Source organism: Adiantum capillus-veneris, chromosome 19 (assembly GCF_014529385.1).
Source record: "Adiantum capillus-veneris isolate H3 chromosome 19, ASM1452938v2, whole genome shotgun sequence".
In the NCBI taxonomy this organism is placed as follows: domain Eukaryota; kingdom Viridiplantae; phylum Streptophyta; class Polypodiopsida; order Polypodiales; family Pteridaceae; genus Adiantum; species Adiantum capillus-veneris.
This window is the reverse complement of record NC_140949.1, coordinates 75,522,481-75,543,372: the sequence shown is the minus strand read 5'-3', so window position 1 is coordinate 75,543,372 and position 20,892 is coordinate 75,522,481. Positions and strand designations below refer to the sequence as shown.

General features: G+C 44.5%; 1 protein-coding gene across 3 annotated transcripts in view; it reads left to right on the top strand.

The window, feature by feature from the left end:
- Positions 1 to 5,200: 5,200 nt before the first annotated feature.
- LOC147434250 (uncharacterized) overlaps positions 5,201 to 20,892 on the top strand; it is a 49,227-nt gene continuing 33,535 nt past the window's right edge. The window contains exons 1-3 of one of the 3 annotated variants that reach the window (XM_086490806.1): positions 5,201 to 6,820; positions 7,346 to 7,498; positions 8,571 to 8,744. In XM_086490806.1, the coding sequence (XP_086346932.1) occupies positions 5,624 to 6,820; positions 7,346 to 7,498; positions 8,571 to 8,744 (1,524 nt within the window). In that variant the 5' untranslated portion in view covers positions 5,201 to 5,623. The remainder of the gene's footprint in view (positions 6,821 to 7,345; positions 7,499 to 8,570; positions 8,745 to 20,892) is intronic. The other 2 variants (XM_086490807.1, XM_086490805.1) reach the window with 2 other exon arrangements.

Below are 20,892 nucleotides of genomic sequence, written 5' to 3'. Positions count from 1 at the left end.
TCATGGCAACATTGCTACAAGACTACGATCACCTACATCGCTTAGCCTTAGACAAAAGAATCGATGACTTGGGACTTTACTGGATCGGGGGTGTTTCCTAGGTCTTCTTTTTTTGTTAGGCTCATCTACATGGTTAGTGCATAGCGGGTTGAATGACCTACACGGATAATGCATCAGGGATCCTGCCTTGGCTTTGCCTAAACACTCGATGCTGGGGCATCAAAGAGGCACATGCTGGGATTTGGGATCCTTTCAGAGCTTGAGCTCATGGAGGGAGGCAAAGCAGCCTCAGCCTATGTGTGGCTCAGGTAGATTGGAGGTGTTCTAGCTCGCTTCTAACGAAGTGAAATTATCTTTGTCCATAGTAGAGCATAAGTAGATGGGTGGACCGGTCGATCCCTTCACAAGGTCCGGTGCTCTGCTAGTCATTTATACTTTTGATGTTATGGCATACCCATATTTTGTTATTGCATTAATACATGGTTTCGTGTTTCATTTAAATGGGACATTTAAAGATTCTCTTTTGTCATTCTCCTATGTCTATGTGCACTCTATTTCACCCTCCACTATTCTCTCTCCCTTTTTCTCTATTCCCGCAATGCGGTGTACACATACATTCACCCTTCATAATGTTTTTTTTATAGTACACTTTCATTCATATCATCCATTCAGAGGTAGCACTAGTCGCTAGGTGCCTCTGGATGCAATCCGGTTCATGGCCTAAACTCCATGCTAGGTCGGACGTTGAGAACTCCTCCCTTATGCAATCACTTTCGCAACTCTGATGTATATTGAAAATTGTATAAAAGAGTAAATTGTGTATTTTATGCATAGACCCCTAGGGAGGGGTATCTCTCATATGGTAACGTCGATCCAAATTGGGCCATTCATTGGGAAATTGGGTAAACTTAGAAAAAAAGTTTGTACTCGAGTAGTACAAACACAGGGAGATGTCAAAACTCGGATAAAAAACCCAATATGGCAAAGTCAGAACAAATTGGGCTATAAAACTGGGAAATTGGGTAAACTAAGGAAAAACTTGTTTAAATCTAAAAGGATTTCACCGGTGTACTAGGATAGCCTATAAGAACATGTGTGCCAACCAAAGGGTTGCTAAACATGGATCGCAATCCATGTACCTTTTTTACTTTTCCAAGCCAAAACCTAACCACATTCTCATGTGCCTCGTTGATACTCGCAATGGAACCCTTCCCTCGATCTAGCTCATCTTTGGTTAGGATCCATGGCTTTCGGAAGCACAATCTTCCTAGTCAAATTGTGGTGAAACCTAACAAAAAAGTGTATATATAGGTGTTCTTCATCATCATCAAGGAAGCTCCGTAGGTGCTTCATTTTGAAGAGTTACCATAATGACATTCATCATTCGAGTCAATACACTCTGCACTTGAGGTATTGCATGTGTGTACATTCCATTTACGCAATCAAAAGCAAATACCAAATCGACAACGGTGTGGGGGGGGACCTTGAGGGGGTTGGTTGGGATCCCATCCGGTGTCATTCTTCTCTTCTCTCTCTCTCTCTCTCTCTCTCTCTCTCTCTCTCTCTCCCCTCTACATATCTCTACACTATTAGAGCGTGGTTCTCAACAATCCATTCAAAGATCTAGCTATTTAAGCAAACATGCTGTCGAAAGCAAAAAATTCCAGAGGGATTACAAAGACGCTAGAAAAAAGCACTTTTGGCTATTGGAGCCACTACCAAAGCTTGCAAGAGGGTGGGCAAAAATTAGGAAGGGGGAATGTTAGCATATGTACCCGACGGGCACGCTCCTAGTCAGCCAAACCATCACAAGGCCATTATTTTTTGTAATCATAGTAATTTTTTGAGAAAGCTTTGTCAAAAAGAGGAGTTATGATTATTAAACAAGATGATTATTGCACCACATCATTGTAAATTCTAAGTTGTAATCCTTTTTATCCTGAGCTAAAAAGCATTGTAAGCCAGCCCACTAGCCAAATGAGCCATAGGTACAAAGTTCAAATTTTCAAGTTTAAATATATCTTTTGAATATTATCCAAAGTTTGAAGAGCTCTTAGGTGTACGACTGAGAGTGGCTACTCTAAAGCACAGTGTAATCCATTTTTCTCAAGTTGTGGTAGTCAAATTTTGATTCCAAAAAGTACATTGTGTTCCTTGTCTTTTGTTTTGTAAGTTAAGTGTAATCATTCTCAATTTTGATGTGGCTAGCGAATTGCCTTTTGAGTGAATGCATTATGCTAACTAAGGAAAAATGGCATCCCTAGTTTGCCCCCAACTTATTGCCCTCACATTGCACGAGGTTGAGCCTGTGAACTCATGGTCCCCATGTGGAAACCTTACTTGCATCACATGTCCATGTGGACACGGTGAGTGTATTTTACCCTAGTTTGTATGGTGATTGAATGGTGGAGATCATGCCTATGTCACATAGCCTAATTTGAGCAAAATCTCGGATGAACGATATGTAAATACTAAGTGCTTTGCAACTATGAAAAATCTCAAAAATTGCAATCAACCAAACATTATAGTTGAGAGTGATTTCTTTTAATTGGAAGCAGTATGCTAGCGAAGAAAAAATGGCATCCCTAGTTTACCTTCACATAATCGTACCACCTAGTTTACCACACTCGCATTCCACAAGGATAAACCTGTGAACTCATGGTTCCCGTGCAAAACCTTACCACCCATGCTATTGTGCCTTACATGTTCGTGCGAGCATGGCGAGTGTATGCTTCCCTAGTTCACTCCCGACTTTACCTGGTGACAATAGTGGATATCATTCTCGTGTCATATTGCTTAGTTTGGGCCCTAGATTCCCTGTCATGACTCTCTATGAGATAGTGACTCTCTCCATGCTCACAACCTCGATGGAAAGTGATCCAAAATTAAGAAGTAAGAGCGTGTATCGTATTTGTGTCTCCTCTTGAAGAAAGTTCACAAAAAACACTTTTGGATATTCTCAAACTCTCTAAAAGTGGACATAGAGATGCTCCATAAAGAACCACCGCTGTCACTAAGGTGTCAAAAGGGTATTTCTTAAGAGCCCAACACTTGATCCCTCCCCATAGACTCTCTTCTTTACTTCCAAGTGTTATGCAGCAAAATTATTCCATTTACGATTGCCTGAAGCCTCAAGGCCAAGGTACTTGAAGCTCTTTACCACTTCAAGGGGCTCTTTTTTGTATACAATGAATGAATTCTGTGAGAGAGAGAGAGAGAGAGAGAGAGAGAGAGAGAGAGAGAGAGAGAGAGAGAGAGAGAGAGAGAGAGAGAGAGAGAGAGAGAGAGAGAGAGAGAGAGAGAGAGAGAGGGGGGGGGGGTGTTTTACTTGGTGATCCAATAGTGCAGTGACATGCCTATGTCATGTAGGTTAATTTGGCACTATCGTGATCCGCACCAAAAATATTGCACACACACACACACACACAAATAACAAATGAACTACTGTCGTCTAGTCGACACTATCTAACACACGGTCATAAATGAGCCTCTAAGAGGTGGGCTCTAAAATGGGCATAGTTTTATGCAGATCTCGAGCAAAATTGACAACCCTCAAAAAGTAATCCGTGTTGACTTCCTCACTCACTATTCGAGTCTGAAACCCTCGACCCCCTCGCTTGCGAGCTGCTCCTCTAATCGCATGCCCACATGGGTTTGCTTGTCCAAACTTCGCTTCACAACTAAGTGAAGGGGGCCAATATAGTAGCGGCCCCCTTTACAAGAGTTACTGTGGGCATATAATATTGCGGGCAGTGACTCATTACATGGAAGACATGTTAGCTTAGCGGTTGACGTGCCTCTCCCTCGCGTGGGTCGACAATTCACATCCTCCTCCCCACTCGTCCCTTTACTTTTTGGCCTTGTTTAGTCACTCAATCTCTTTAGCGATGACGATCAACAAGCAAGACTTTTTCATCGACCAATGCAGTGTATTGCCACACAAAAGAAACAGGCAAATCATTACTTTTTGGCCTCGTTTAGTCACTCGATCTCTTTAGCGATGACGATAAGCACGCTTGACTTTTTCATCGCCCAATGCAATGTATTGCCACGCAGACAAAAGAGGCAAAACATTACTTTTTGGCCTTGTTTAGTCACTCGATCTCTTTAGCGATGACAATCAACATGTACGGCTTTTGCATCGCCCAACGCAGTGTATTGCCACGCAGACGAAAGAGGCAAAAAATTACTTTTTGGCTTTGTTTAGCCCTAGTTACTACTACTCGCTCCTCTTCGATATTATTCCATTATTGTCAAGATTCCTCCCACTCATCATCTCCTACCTTTTGAAAGGCGTTATCTCTTATCTTCCAAAAATAAGGACAGGCATCGAACTCAACTCGTCTGCTTAAGGGCTCTGCGAACAATCTCGTAACCAGTCGCGTTGGCACACGAAGTTGCCGCCACTACTTCACTTTATTTTATTACAAAACTAAATCGTCTGGCCATGCCTTGCTGGTGTTCGTCATCTGTTGCCGCCGCTTCGCTCTCATGGCCACACCTCCCCCGTCACCAGGTTGCCACTTGCTTGCGAGCAATCACTGCACTGCGGCACCCTTCAGCTCTGCAACCCTTCGCTTTGCCAATGCGGATCTTCTTTGATTCTCACTAATAAAATATTAAAAAAGATCGTAGCACCTATTCACTCCATCTAACCAACATAATGGCTCATTCCCCATTTTATTGGTATGGAATCTCACTAGATCCTTTCCCAACCATCGTGTGCTGCTAGGTCTAGAGGTCAAAATAGTAACACCCTCAAGCAAGTTTCGAACGCATGTGGACGTGGACAGAACTAGGGCGCTGAGTTAAACCATTTCGTCGATGCTGTTTCGTTGCAACGCCACCACCCTATACTAATTACAGTTCTTCACAACTGCGTTTTCGCCTTGCTGTCCCTGCGCCTCCCGCCCCTGCTAGTTTCTCCTCATCCCTCATCCCGCATGGAGGCGACGTGCTCTCAGCTCACCCTACGCCACCTTCGACCAACGTACTCACTTGGAAATCGACGGAGAGCATTTTCAAAGATTCTTCAGGTATTCGGATTTTTTTTCAGCTGGTACCTCCTACTCCCTCCTACTCCCTCCATCTCATTTTAGGCGATGAAAATCAGCACGCAGGGCTTTTACATCGCCCAGTGCAAAAAGAGGCAAAACAGGTAAAAACCTTGACGTAAAAGGTAAACTGACCCATCCAACGGATCCTGTAGTCGCGATAAAGCGTGCCTGCGTTCTGCATTGTCGATCCTCGCCCTTGATCTTACCTTTGTCCTCGAAGAGAGGGACTTTGGCGCTCAAAGCAGGGGTTTGAAATCAGGAGCAGGTGAAGTTGGAGCCTTCGCCTGCGATTCCCAGCTCAAATTCGACTTGCAGCTAGCGAAGCTCCCGCAGCTTTCTGGCGTTGCATTCTTCTCTAGCCAGCGCTAATGGCGCGCGACCAGCGTTGGAGAGAGGATGCGTGCTATAAGACACATTTTCTGCGCAGAATTCTCAAACTTCAATCCACACTCTAGTCTGTTTTAGCTAAAATCAGCTCGAATTCACGCTATGATCTGCGTAATTTGCCACGTGACAAGGTATGTAAGACAGATCTGTGGGTTTCATGCTTCCTGTGCTACTTCACGATGAGCCCCCAAACAGAAAAACTGCATTCTACCTGCAATCAAGCAGAGGGGAAGGGGAAAGACGATTTGTACCAGCAGGGAACAATATGCAGTCGTTTCCAAATTAAGATGCCCCTCAGCCCCAGTTTGTTTTCTCCAGGCACTCTCCCCGACCATGAAGAAGCCATAGAAGCATCTACTTTGCTCTCATCCGGTGTTGGCCCACAAAGGAAGACACCGCTGCATGCGAGAAAGTTCTTTTATCCCAAGTTTAAGCGGCGAGCATGTGGCATGCTCACTTCAGAGTCTCTGCAGTTCTCCAACAAGGAGGATGAGAAGACAGAAAACTGCTTGCAGCCTGCCTGCATCTCAGAGACTTTGCCTAATGTGGCAGTCATCAAAGAATTTGTGCAGCTGATGAACAGCAGAACCAAAGTTCATAATATTCCTCACGAAGTGTCCCTAAGGGACATCACAAACTGTGAATCTCCTGCAAGTCTTTTTCCACATGGAAATGAGAAGGATTTCTTCCCTAAGTCTTGTACTGAAACGCCCTATCCCATCAACCGAAATCCTGCATTTAGGTTTTTGGAAAGCCCTTGTCGGGATAATTTTCCAGTTCTTTCCTTTGTAAGCCTCGAAGAGCAGCAACACAAGTACATAGCATCGCCAAGTTGCTCTGTCCCTTACTCTGAAAAAGATATCAAATCACATAAACCCAATTCTGTGCCTTGCAGTGATACTGGTAATCTGCTTATCAACTCAAGCAAACTGACGGAGCTCCAATTTCCAGGAGATGAGCAAGAAAAGGAAAATCATCCACCAGCATTGAAGTCAAATAGCCAAACAGTTCTTGTGTACAGGAGCCTCAAGAAGACTAAGAACCGGAGAAAGCTGAGGCCAGAACAGATTCTGTCATTAAAGCAAGCTAGTGTCGCTGGCTGCACAGGAATCTTGAAAACTAGATGCTGTGCCAGACTAGACATGGTCCAAAAAAACAGATGTGTGAGGTCAGGCCCAGTTCTGAGAAGCTCTCAGAATGCGCAAACACAAGGGGAGAAAATAATCAAAGAGCGCCCCCTCTCAACTTATGGATCCAAAAAATTTATTGTGAAAGCTCTTTTGGAGAAATACCTATGGAATAGGAGGTTGAAGTATGGGACCCCAAGTCGTAGAGAAGTTTGCTTGCCTTTCCTCAATGGTGAAGCGGGTAGAAGGGTAAGTCTTTGGTTTATAAAATACTTAGTCTCGGCAGTTTTGAAAGAAGAATCTAAACTTGACCTTAGTAGAGATTGCAGGTTTGCTCATGCTGTTATTTTAATGCTCATCACGAATCCTACATGCATCCATCTAGTTTGATGGTTTTGGTTATTTAATGCCATGCTTTTCAGTTGTACATTTTTGTACCTAAATACATGGCAGGTGTATATCAAGATAATAAGCTTAGGCAACTATGGTAAAGGTCCATTACCCTTTAGGCTTTCGGGCTCCTTGTGTGCACATCCTTCGTAATCAGCCTTCCTCCACTGCCCGATTCTCTTACCAATGTTTGGACAAAGTAAGTCGACATCTTGTGGGACTCTGTGGAAGTCTTCACTTGGTTCCTAGAGAGCGGAGCATTGCCCATTTTCTTTCTCAAATAGTTTCGCTGGGGTCCCTTTTCTTTGCTTATGCGGACCCCAATGCTTGATTCTGTGCTTATCCTACAAATGGCTCTGATGTAAATCTCTTTTTTTTGTGCAGGTGGAGTGCTTTTCTTGTAAAGCATACGTTGCAACAGCTGATTTGACCTCCTGCAGCCATAAGGATTGTAATAGAAGCTACCATGTTACTTGTGGACAGAGTTTAGAGGACTTTTACTTCCGCAAGAATGGTGATGCTGTATGCCCACAGCATGTACTTGCCTTGCCCTCTTCCCTCTGTAGAAATGGAACTTGAATTTTATTTGTTTGTTTTCTAGGTTTGATGTGCCTATGCTGCAAGGTATTGTAATCTAATGTAAGGTTGTAACTTGCTCAGAAATTGATTGAAAGCCGTAGTTAATTTGGCATGAAAAGTCATCACGGTAGTGTTATTAGAATGAGCAGGATTCCATATACTGTTGGGACTATCAAATAGCTGCATTTGATGTATTGGGAAAGCGTGCCTTACAAAGTAAATCCGTGTTTGGCTGTCAAAACTTAAATTCGTTGGTCCAGCTTTCAAGAGGAAGGCTAGTGCAAAGCTCGCATCGCAAATTGTGCTAGTTAGTAGTTTGTGAGCTATTATTTAAGGTAATGAAGCAGTTTTGAGGGGAGAGTGGCACTTCGTTCTTTGGTGATGTGTCACAGATGTTTTCTATGAAGTGTGTTTATGGCATTTTGATTATCAGTGGAAAATGTTAAGTAAGGACTGAGGCTGATTGGCTGGCCAAAGATAGACGAAATTCTTGTCCAGATTGGATATGGAGTATGGTCAAAGACATGCAAACATGGAGGTGGCAAGGTTGACAGAAATTACTATAAGGTTTATGTCTTTTTGGCTAGTTGTGGGGAACCATGCAGTGTTAGTTCGAATGAGGTGCCCTTTTTATAAAAAGCTCCCAATCTGTGTGTTCTCTTAGGTAGCAAGGTTAGGTTTGCAAAATTGCATTAGCTTTGTGAGAGTGCAACTGAATAGTCGTAGTCCAACAGATAGAACGTAAGCTTTTGGGCCTTTTCATGTGTTTTATTTTACTCAGTTAGCACTAAAAGAAGAGAAATATTACTTGCTTTCAATTGTTGAGCCTTGAAAATAATCAAGTGAACTATTTATGGGAATCCCAGCCACTTGAAATCTTACCTTCTGGGTTTAGATTGAGATTCACAGTTTATAAAGTGCTACTAGTAATATTTGACACTTGGTTCTTTGTGGACATGCATTTAAAAATTGTAACCTCCTGAGAATGCAGGGCCAGCAAGTTAATTTTGCTGTCCTACATTTGATGCAGGTTTGTATGGTTTGTAAAGGGTATAACAAAACAAAGGTCTTCAGGTGTGAACGCTGCACAGTTGCAGCACACAAGAAATGTTTTGCTTTTCCTGAGAATGTTATATATTTGAAGTCCAAGCCCGATTTCTTCATTTGCTGGCGCCACCCACAAGATTGGAGGCTCCAAAGTGAGGTAACCCATCCAGCTCACAGATGACTTGGCTTTAGTTTTTTTTTCTTGCTTAGTTTACAAATTTCTATATGAATTCATGGTTGTTAAGTGTGCCAAAAGATGATCAGGGCTGTCAATTCTACTCAGAGACTATCAGACATTAGTCATTATTTCTTAGGTATAAGATAGGGAAAGGTCTCCTTGAAAATCAATAGCTGATGGTTCCAAACTTCCTAGCAGTGAAGCTGTGGGTGTAGTTGAAGTGGGTCAAATGCACGATATGCTAGTCATGTATCCTTTTGTAAAATATCAAGGCCGGATATTATGCTACTTGTGTTTGTTGTACTCTATAGGTACCAGAGTCCCTGTAGCATTTGTTTCGGGATCTGTCCCCGTGCACATATGGTTTAACATGTAGTAGTATGTCCACTTTTGTGTCTTATGGGACTACACCACGGTTTTTTGACTTGGGGCACAGTCTCACCTTTTGTAAAATATGAAGGCCGAATATGATGCTACTTGTGTTTGTTTTACTTATAGGTGCCAGAGTTCCTTCAGTAGTTGTTACGAGACCTGTTCCCATGCACATATGGTTTGGCATGTAGTAGTGTGTTCACTTTTGTGTCTTGTGGGACTACACCATGGTTTTGTGACTTGGGGCACGGTCTCATGGCTCTTTCAATTCCCTTGTTCATGTGCGTTATATGAGGGAACAGATGCTGACCCTATTTTTCGTGCCGACTTCTTTGGGCTACAGACGTAACATTTTGGATATTGTCCTTGCTATGATGCATCAATTTGATTTGCACTTGTCTTGTGGGACTACACCATGGTTTTGTGACTTGGGGCACAGTCTCATGGCTCTTTCAATTCCCTTGTTCATGTGTGATATATGAGGGAACAGATGCTGACCCTGTTTTTTGTGCCGGCTACAGACGTAACATTTTGGATATTGTCCTTGCTATGATGCATCAATATGATTTGCACTTGTGAGACGTGGTCTTCACTACCGTTTCTTGCATCGCTCTATGGCTGATTTAGAAGGCTCGATGAATGCATGGAGAGAGAGAGAGAGAAAGAAAGAAAGAAAGAAAGATTTTTAACGTCTATGTCAGGCCGAAATCGGCCTATGAGACAAATCAAATGTACATGGTGTGTATGTCATCCGTCTATCGGAAAGACAAATGAAACAAAACTGATACAAAACTGAACTGAATGTAGGTAGTGGGTGGTGGAGTATCTGAGGAGGGATGGAGCTCTATCTCTAGGGGTATATGCATGTCTATATGCTCAAGGTAGTACAATCATGAGAATGCATCAAGCTATCTAGCTCCATCCTGTACTAATGGGGGGATGTAAGATGTGGTACATGGGCAGGTCTGGTGCCAAGGCTACCCGGATGAAAGCTGTCGGGTCGGCCCTCATCTGAGCCACTCGCTCCTCAGTGGCACGGTGCTCCCGGGCTTGGATCTCCTCGATCTGTCGGTGGTGGGAGCTCGAGCCCCTGTAGCCTGTGACCCGTGGTCGTCGTCTAGCTCGGCTCACCTCCGCCTGTGGGAGTGTCACTCCCCTCTGAGTGTCTGGTGAGGGAGGGGCGGCAATCCTCTGAAAGAAGTCTATGAGCTGCGACTGTCTCCCCTCTGTCTGTGTAGCTGTGTGTGGCTGTAGTAGTGTGTCCCGATGGCTCTGTATCTCTAGTAAGAACCGTCCGAGCTGTCTCTGATCTCGAGAGTCCATGATCTCTCGGAGAGTGGGCTGTCCTCTGAATAAGGCCTCATACGTGCCTCTGATCTCAGTGTATGCTCTGCATCTACATACAAAGTGCTCCTCACTCTCCACCTCCTCTGTGCAGGCTCTGCAGACTCGCTCCTCCCTGGGAACACCAATATGTCTCCCGATCTCAATCTCTAACCTGTGTGAAGCCACTCTCAGCTGACCAATCGCCACCCGTGAGCTATGTGGCATATATGTGTCCATGTAGAGTGGTCTCTGTATGAACCCCCCAGACAATATGGTGAGAAACTGGTCTCTGTAATCTGACATCCTCGTCCCCAAGCCAGGTGACTCCCAGACTCTCCTAGTGTATAGCTGCCACAGATCCTGTCTCAATACCAAGTTCCTCTCACTACGAGAGAGGTGAACATATGGTGAGTGGGGGTCGTACTGGAATGGTGGTAGGCTCTCCATGTCAAGACCGTGTCCCTCAAACCATGCTCTGACCTGTGAGTACCATGCTCTCTCATGCCCACTCTCTGATAGCTGTATAGCTGCCTCAAATGCTCTACGAGTAAGTCTGTCAGGAGGTAGCTCTCTCATCCTCTGGATGAAGTAGACTGTCTGGAATAGTGCCTCTACAACCATAGGTGGTGTGGCGAGCTCGGCTCTAATAATGTCATGTGGCACTGTCTTCTTGTTGCGGAGCAAGCGTGAGATCATACATACCTGTGGCCTCTCAAGCTGTGTCCACTGGTCAGCTGTCAATCCTGGTACCCATACTGCCGCCGAGTACATCAAGGCCGGGGTGACTAAGGTGTCGAAAAGCCACCCCTTCGTGCGGGGCTCCTGAAAGTGTGCCTGGTGGCATCTCCGCTCTAGCATGGCGAGAGCTGCATATCCTCGGGTGAGCCTGTCAGTAGTAGCCTGCCTCATAGTGAAGGGTCCTGGTAGGTTGGTGAATGTGATGCCAAGGTAGACATAGGAGGTGACTACATCAACCTGTCCTCCTGCTGCTGTAAAGGTGGTAGCGCTCCTCACTGCACTGGATGTGTGAAAGATCATAACCTTGGTTTTGCCAAGGTTCACAGTCAACCCCCTGTGTGTGCTGAATTCGTCCAAGGCCTCAAGATGGCGTTGCAAGCCCTCGGGTGACTCTGAAATCAACACAATATCATCAGCATATAACATGATGTGGACCGGAGTACTTGCCAAGTCGCTCCCCTCTCCTCCTGCTCGCAGTATGTAGTCGGAGATCTCGTCGATGTAGAGCCCAAAGAGTGTCGGGGAGAGTGGGCATCCTTGCTTAACACCAATGGTGCTAGCAATGGTCTTTGAAAAACCGCCTGGGCAACGAACCCGACCCGTCACCCTCTCGTAGAGAGCATATATGGCCCAAATCATCTCTGTTGGTACCCCAATGTTGTGAAGGCGCTGGAAGAGTCTCTCGCGTGGGACTGTGTCAAAGGCCTTGCGGAAATCCACAAAGCAGCAGTAAAGTCTCTTCTTCCGCGCCTTTGCCCCATCAATGAGGCAGCGTAGAACGAAGATGTGATCAGTGGTGGAGAAAGCTCGTCTGAAACCTGCCTGGCCTGCCCGGAGCTCGTAAACCCTCGATCTCTGCGTAGCAGCTGAGCTGTGCCTCAAGTACTGCTCCATATAGCTTGGCCATCGTGTGGCCAATCATGATAGTCCTGTAGTTCCCTGGGTCCAGGGTGTCGCCAGATTTGTGGATAGGCACTATGGTGTGCTGTGTCCACTCCTCTGGGAAGCCCTCCCCTATAGCCCGGTTGAAGACATGTGCAATCAACGGGGCTATAGTGGAGGCCGCATAAATGATGTGCTCACTCTGTAATCCAGTATGGTCAGCTGATCGTCTGTGCTGCATGCGGCGTATGGCCCTCTCTACCATCTCTGCTGTAAAGAAGGAGGAGCACGTGGGGCGTGGCTCATGTGGCTGTGGGATATGAGAGAGAGAGAGAGAGAGAGAGAGAGAGAGAGAGAGAGAGAGAGAGAGAGAGAGAGAGAGAGAGAAAGAGAGAGAGATGAAGTGATATATTAACGTCTTCAAAAGGCCAAAATGACCTATGAGACCAAGCTATTACAACATAGTGAATCTCATACCATGTCCAGAATCAAAAGAACTGAAACAAAAAATACAACTTCTACAAGCTTGGATTGTAGTAGTCTTGAATCTCTTTAGCAAACCATAGCGAAACCGCTCAATCTGGTCTTTCAAAGTAATCTTCCGAAACGAAGACGTTGGCAAACAAGTATCCCAAAATCTTTGGCAGTCGTCACCCAATGTATCTTTCTCAGTCATTTCAAGTGATGCCAAGTCGTGATGACATTGGCAGTTGTCACCCAATGTATCTTTCTCAGTCATTTCAAGTGATGCCAAGTCGTGATGACATTCATCCACACTGTTCCTTTGAAGTAATATGCCGCCTGTCGCTCCTTGGAATGTTCTGAGAGCCACTCTCCAGAGAAGGCTACGTCAAACTGTATATGATCGGGTCTATCTGTACCCTTTCTACTGGGACGATGTGTCTCAAGAAATGTATCTCAGGCAAGAAAAACTCACTCTGTTTTTTCACATTTATAAGCAATTTATGCTTCCTCAGTGTCTGGAAAACTCTCAAATAATTGGTATTCTGTGAAAATCCAAAAAGCCGTCGTGAAAGCTGTCTTGTAGATGTCTCGACTCTCTAGGAGCAATACAAATCTGATGGTAATCACTCTTCGTATCAATTCGATAAGTAGAATTCTGAAGTCTGTCGAGTATATCATCGATCCTCGTAATGTGGAAATCTGTGGTTTGGTTCATTGTTTCTTTATCTTGGCCTCGGCTAACTCTATAAGATGGCCGGTTTGGTGGTGTACTACCACGAACAATCATGTGATCTTCACGACGTAAAGGAGGTAACTCGCTTTGTACGCCTTTAGAGAAACAGTCAGCCTCTATTGCAGAAAAATCTTGTCGTTTCTTTTCGAGGGTCAAACATATTCGACCTTCAATCATCATTCAATTCTCATGCCTTTTCTAAAAACTTTTTTAAGTTAATAATGTTTTGTTTTATCTAGTTTTGTTTCGTAGCAAACAAAGTGATTTAGTTAGTTTGTTTTTGTTTTTTCTTTTCTTTTCTTGTGTCCCTTGCTTTTATAGTTTTATGAGTGCTTTATTCCCTCTTATAATTTGTGAGTCCAGACTATTCTGGACTTATGAAGGTATACTACAAGCTGGGACTGTATGGGTGTGCCAGCTAATACAAAAGGTGCCCAGTACAATGTGTAGTACAATGAGAGAAGGGGGGGGGGGATATGGTAGAGATCCATCCTCATCTGCACTCTGGACGTCGAGAAAGTATGGCTCGAATCCTCTGCTGTAGTCACTGTCAATACTGTGTAGCTCCTCTCCTCAATCGCGGTCGTCTAGATCTCCAATGCTCGGTCTATGAGAATGCCAGTAGTGGTAGTATCAGTGCGGGCAGAGCTCTGCAATGGTGGCTGCTCCTCTTGGTGTCCAATATCCAGTGTAAAGAAATCTGTAATCTGTCTCTGGGATTGCCTCTCTCCAGCTCTCCTCAGTAAAGTGTCTCTATGCCTGTGTAACTCAAGTAAATACAGTCCAAGACATCTCCGATCCTCATAACTCATGACCCTAGATAGAGGCCCAAAACCCTCTCTGAATAGACAATGAAAACGGCCTCGTATCTCATAGTACATTGTGCAATGATATATGTAATGTAACTCTGTCTTTGGCTCTAGATGACATAAGCGGCATATCCTGCTATCTGCTGGTATCCCTCTGAATCTGTCAGTCTCAATCTCGAGCTGACGTGAGGATGTGCGTATCTGGCCAATGGCACAACGGAAACCATGAGAAAGATGCGTGTCCATGTAGCTAGGTCGAATCACAAACCCATCCCCTGTGAGGTGGAAAAGATGCTCTCTATAGAAAGCCATCTTCGTGCCCAACTCCTGTACCGGCTCTATCCATGTCCTCCTCGTGTCCAGCTCAATCAGATCTTGACGAATGAGTCTAGTAATCTCCACCTGTGTCAGAGACATCAAGGTGCCTGTAGAGAGTATTGAAAAGGAGGCAACCTGTCCATGGTGAAACCATGTGTCTGAAACCATGATGTCATCTGTGCATACCAGCATGATGTATCCCCCTGTAGAGCTAACTTAACTGTATGGAGGACTCTAGGGCCAACCTGGCATATCTATCTCTGGTAGTATCCCATAGGTTGTGTACAACGGAGATTATTCTGGTCAGCGCCTCAATCTCCATGGGGGGGCAGCCAACTCCGCTCGAATGATATCATGCAGTATGGAGGCCTTGACTCTAATCAGTCGAGAGATCATAGATACCAAGGGCCTCTCCATACGTCTCCAACCATCCTGGCCTACAGAAGGTCCCCAAACCTGCATCCCATATAGCATAGTAGAGGAAAGTATCAAAGAGCCATAACTTTGTCCTAGGTTCCTGGAACTGAACGTGCGAACACATCCTCTCCAATCCTCCCAAACCTGCATAAGCTCTAGTCAGTCTAGTCTCTGCTGCTCTTCTCAAAGAAAATCTCAGCCCAGTAAAGACTACCCCCAGGTAAGTGTATACTCCACAATCTCCTAACCATCTGTGAAAGCAGGTGCTGATCTCCTGATCCATTGTGGTGTGGTGTTAAACACCATAACCTTGGTTTTACCAAGGTTTACACACAATCCACTATTCTTTGCAGAATTGTGTAGTGCATCCAATTGTCGTTGCATTCCCTTTGGTGAATCAGATATCAACACAATATCATCAGCATATAACAACAATGGGATCCACATCTCTGCCAGCTTGGCACCTTTGTAACCCTCTCTGTCAATGTAATCAGACACCTCATCAACATACATACCAAATAGAGGAGACAATGGGCAGCCCTGTTTCACCCCAATAGTAGAGTGAACTAAATCAGATACCCCTTCCGGAGTGCGTACAATGTACATGTCCCATCACTGATTTGTACAAAGCCATAATCCCCCAAATCAACTCTATGGGCACCCCCATCTCCTGCAGTCTGCGCGCATCAATCGAGCTCTCGGTACCATGTCAAATGCTTTGTGGAAATCTACAAAGCTACAATAGAAGACTTGCCATGTGACTTGCCCTCGTCAATGATGGCTCTGAGCGTCAGAATATGATCAAGAGTGGAGAAACCCCTCCTGAAACCGGCCTGACCCTTTGCTCGTACACCCTCACCCTCTTTCCAATTACTCAAGTGCTGCTCAAGAATGGATGCATACAACTGTGCCAATGTGTGTCCAACCATAATAGTGCGGTAGCTCCCAGGCTTTGTAGGCTCACTTGCCTTGAAGATAGGCACAATAGTAGACAACCTCCAAGTCTCAAGTAACCCCTCACACATGGCACGATTGAACAACGCTGCAAGAACCTCCATCAACATATCCCTAGCATGTATAAAGTGCTCCGCTACTAGATCATCATGATCATATGCCCTCCCGATCCTCATCCTGTCAATGGCCCTCTGTACCATCCCGGTGGTAAAGAAGGTGCTCGTAGCTGGGCATGGCTCTGTAGGGTCTGGAAGGGGTTCCTGTCTAGAAACCATATATATTTATGTCGCATATTGGCCCCACACATCATGTGAAGTAATCACTGGGGGAGGGGAGTGCTCATGAAAGAGTCGCCATGCCTCTCCTTAGTCCCTACTCAAGAACATCTGATATAAGTCTCGCTCCATCTGAGCTAGGTAAGCTCGCTTCTTCCGTCGCACAAGGTGCCGGGAAGCAATCCGAGACTGTCTGTAAGTGATGACTCCTAAAAGAAGATCCCTCTGAAGCGGGCTCTCATCTCTCTGCACTCCTCATCATACCAACTATTCTGGGGCATGCTCCAAGAATGTCGTCTCCTGCCCGACTGAGTGTGTGGGTATGCCACTGATGCAGCACCATGCAATGTCTCAGTCAGTAGAGTGGTGCACTCCTCCACTGAGAGGCTTGTATCAGCTGCGCTAGCTGTGCCTTTCCATAGATGGTCCCAGATCTCCTTTGTATAAACGGAATCAATCTTTGGTGTAAATGTATAGCGGGTGTGTGACCTGCCTCCTTATGTCTGGGCTGCACTATACTGAAATGAAACGGACAGTGTCAAGAGAGCATGATCCACTGCTACGCCCACTGGCTTGGCTTCCACTGTGAAATCCTGAATGCGAGGGACAAAGCTCGTCTGTGTCATAACATAGTCCACTGTATTGGCCCCATGTCTGTTTGGAAAGCATGTGAAACCGGCTGCTTCAGGAAATCGCTGTAAGCCATGAATTATGGCTAACCCAAGTCCCCATGGTCGAGACTCAAAGATTCTTCAAGAAAAAAAAACAGGGAGAGGTTCTTTGATTCAACTTGGGTTCTTGATGGTTCTTGGTACTTTTGGAGTTCTTCCCTTGAGTTTGTGAAACCGAAGCACACAGAGCTCTGATAACAATGTCAGGTGCAGTGGACATAGAGCTCTGATACCAATGTCGGGTGCAACGGAAGAGAATAAGGATTTGCTCGAATCTAGTACTCCACACACAAACACAAGGGACACTTTACTTCACTTGAAAGAACTGAATCGAAGTGAAAGAAAGAGAGACGAGAGAGAGAGAAGAGACGACACAAGGATGTCGGGTCCCAACCCTCAAGGGCCCCCTTGCTCTGTTGCCATAGCAGAGCAAGTACTTTCTTTATTCTTGCACAAATGCTACTACAATGACTAAGTGTTGAGATCTTGATGCTAAGGGGTACTGATGTTGTGGTACTCGATGACGACTATGTCGCCGACGACGATGACGATCGTGACGGCGATGGTGTCGTTGTCAAGTCCAGAATGCGATGAGAAAGGTGTCGTCGTCAAGATAGGGATCTGCGATGACCATGACGATGATAAAGGTGTCATTGTCTAGATAGGGATTGCAATGACGATGACGACGACGTCAAGGCTGAAAATTGAAAACGCTAGATGCTCTGCTATGGATCTGCTACTGTGGTGGCACTGCGGCTTGTATCTGCAACCGTCGAGTCGCACTAATGTTGAAATGCAAATATGTTGGCTAATTTGGTTGAGTCCTGAAAACGCTGGCTGATCTGCTGAGTTTTGAAAATGCTAGGCTGATCTGGTACTACATGGGGAATCTAGAGAGGATGTGCAACCAGAGGATGCGGGTTATCGCGAGGCTAAGGCTGAAAATTGAAAACACTGGGCCGTCTGCTGAAAACTGAAAACGCCAAGCTGATCTGGGCATTCTTCTTCTTGAGAAAAACGGTAGGGCTCATGTTGAGGTGTTGCCTGATTGTTGGGTGCCTGCCTCCTTGTGTCCCTGTTTTTTCTGCTTCTACCGAGTGCCCAATGGGTTTCTTTTATAGATCTTTAATTATTTGCCCTACTTTTCTAACAAAAGTCACTTATTAATAAATAAGTGAAAAATGTGTACTTTGGAAAAAAGGGTCCTATGCTCTAGAAAATGCTCATGCTGAAATGATTGTACTGTGCAAGAGAGAGCATGCAACTATGATCGGCCGGGGCATGCAAGTCTTGCTAGAGGCTCACAAAGTGCAAGGCTCAGTCCTAAGCTAGGCTACGATTGATGCTAGACCATGGCAGAAGCATGTCCACGTGGCGCAAGTGAAGTGCGCACGTGACACTGCCAGAGCAAGTACTTTTTTTTTTCCTTGCACAATGCTCGTACAATGATGCTAAATGTTGAGATGCTGATGCTAATGGGTATTGATGCTACTGATGCTGGGCATTGGTATTGATGCTGGGTACTGAGGTACTGAGAGGTTCTATGTCGACGACAATGATGACGAGGACGAGGTATTGCTGGAGTCTATGTCGACGACGATGATGTTGACGACGAGGTACTAATGGGTCTATGTCGACGATGGTGTACTGATGGAGTCTATGTCGATGATGATGATGTCGATGACGAGGTATTGATGGGGTCTATGTTGAGGATGATGACGACGAGGTACTGATTGTAGCTATGGTGGGTGATGGCGTGTAGCCATGGCGAGAGAGAAGGGTTGCAGAAGAGATTGAACGAGAGAGAGAGAGGAGAGACTCAACACAGCAATTCAAAACCACGCTATATTATTGATAAAAGTGTTTACACACACACACACACACACATATATATATATATATATATATATATGTGTGTGTGTGTGTGTGTATATGTATATATATATACACACACACACACACATATATATATATATATATATATATATATATATAATATATATATATATATATATATATATATATATATATATATATATATATATATATATGTAGTGTGTGTGTGTGTGTGTGTATGTGTGTATGTGTACCCAGTAACCTCATGAGAGGCAGAACAAAAGTGTTTAAGGTGTACCCAGTAACCTCATGAGAGGCAGAACAAAATAGGACTTGAGAACAAAAACTGATAATTTGGGTGGTCTTACCACTCATGTGTGGCAGTGTCTATAGCCTGTACAATTTATTTTGACTAATATATATGAAAAGAGTTGATCTGAAAAGCTTCATTGTCAATTGAATATATTGGAGATTCGGTGTCTCCCTCAATCACGTGAATTTGATTTTTACCCTTTTGAAAGCATCTATTTGAAGGATGATTTGTTTTACCACAGTGAACACAAGGATTCTTCTTGAAACAGTCTTTTGCGTGATGATTGTTGCGTCCACAAATGGCACAAGATCTGGTACCAATAGATGGTTGAGATGAAGCTGAGAAAGAAGCACAATTAGTGATTGCATAGGCACTGGAAGTATTAGAAGAATTGGTGGGAGGTATTGCATTAGAGATTGTATATGCACTAGGCATTGGTACGGGATACTTCTTCCTGCAATGAATTGATGATACCATCCAAGGAGCGCAGCGGATCTTTCTCCTTTAAAACAGTAACAATCTGATGAAATTTGTCAGGCAAACTTTTTAACAAAACAGCTATGAGATCTTCTTCTGGCACTGGGGCTTCGACATAAACAAGTTGAGTTTTAATACTCTTTAGTTAGTTCACTAAAGATGTAATGTTTTCATCAGCACGCATAGCAAGAAAGTACAACTCCATCTTTAGACTCATCATTGAATACTTAGCTTTAGCACCAAAAACCTTCTCTAGCTGTATCCAAGTAGCGTTGGTAGATTGCATGTCATCCAGATAATGAATAAAATCATATTCGAGAGATGTCAGAATAATACCTAATGCTTGCTTGTCCTTGCGTTGTTGCTCGGCAATTAACACTCTGGTAACTGCAACGGATTGTGCTTGCTTCGTCGGTTGATAGCGGCTTGACGACGCTCCACAAATTCTTGTGCATCAGATATCCCTTCACTTTGATTTGCCAGGTGTGGAAGCTGGATCCATTAAACTTATCGACTTTCGATGCCATATTGAAGCTCCTTTTGTTGGGTACAATTACCGTTGCGAAGCCGATTGAAGCATCTCAAGATATTCGTGAACCGGTAGTAGTTTGCCACACCTTCACTTTTCAAAACTGTGAGTCATTTTAAGATATCCTTGTAATGCTGTTCGGATTGTAGCTTGTAAATTCTGAGCAACAGCTTGCCAATATACTGCCAATCGTGGGAAATTCACAATTTGTTGATCTTGGACTTGCTAATCGACTATTGAGCATCGGATTGCGGGGTGTGAAAACCCTCTTGCTTAAAGCCCAAAGGCTCAACAAAGGCGGTCGGTCCAAAAATGTGAAAGTTGAAATGTGAAACTACAAGAAAATGGCGAGCTCTGTCTGTGAAGCAACAACGTTGACGGCGTTTCTCTTGTGAGGAGCCTGTAGAGGCCGAATTGGCAAGAGCTGAAGTGTCGAAATCTCGTCAGCATGCCATGGCGACCGCGTTGAGGGTGTTTTTGATCAATTTTATGCAGATCGACGAAGGCAATCTCGCCTATGCAAGCGGCGGTTGATCAAGCCGAGGCGGAGCAATGGCTTTGATACCAGATGTTGTGATTGTAGCTATGGTGGGTGATGGCGTGCAACCATGGCGAGAGAGAAGGGTTGCAGAAGAGATTGAACGAGAGAGAGAGGAGAGACTTGACACAGCAATTCAAAACCATGCTATATTATTGATAAAAGTGTTTACATACATACATACATACATACATACATACATACATATATATATATATATATATATATATATATATAGGGTTTTCTCTCTTTCCATGCAAAGGCACCATGCAAACTCCAAAAAGATTGGAGGTATGTAACTACATGCTAGCAGCTACAAAGAGCAATTCCATGGGTTTAGACGACCGATCACCAAGGCTTGAAACCCAACACTGATGGGGTCTATGTCGTCGACGATGACGACGAGGTATTGCAGATCTATGTCGACGATGATGAGGTTTTGTGGATCCTAAGGCACAAGGGGTAGTGGGTGTT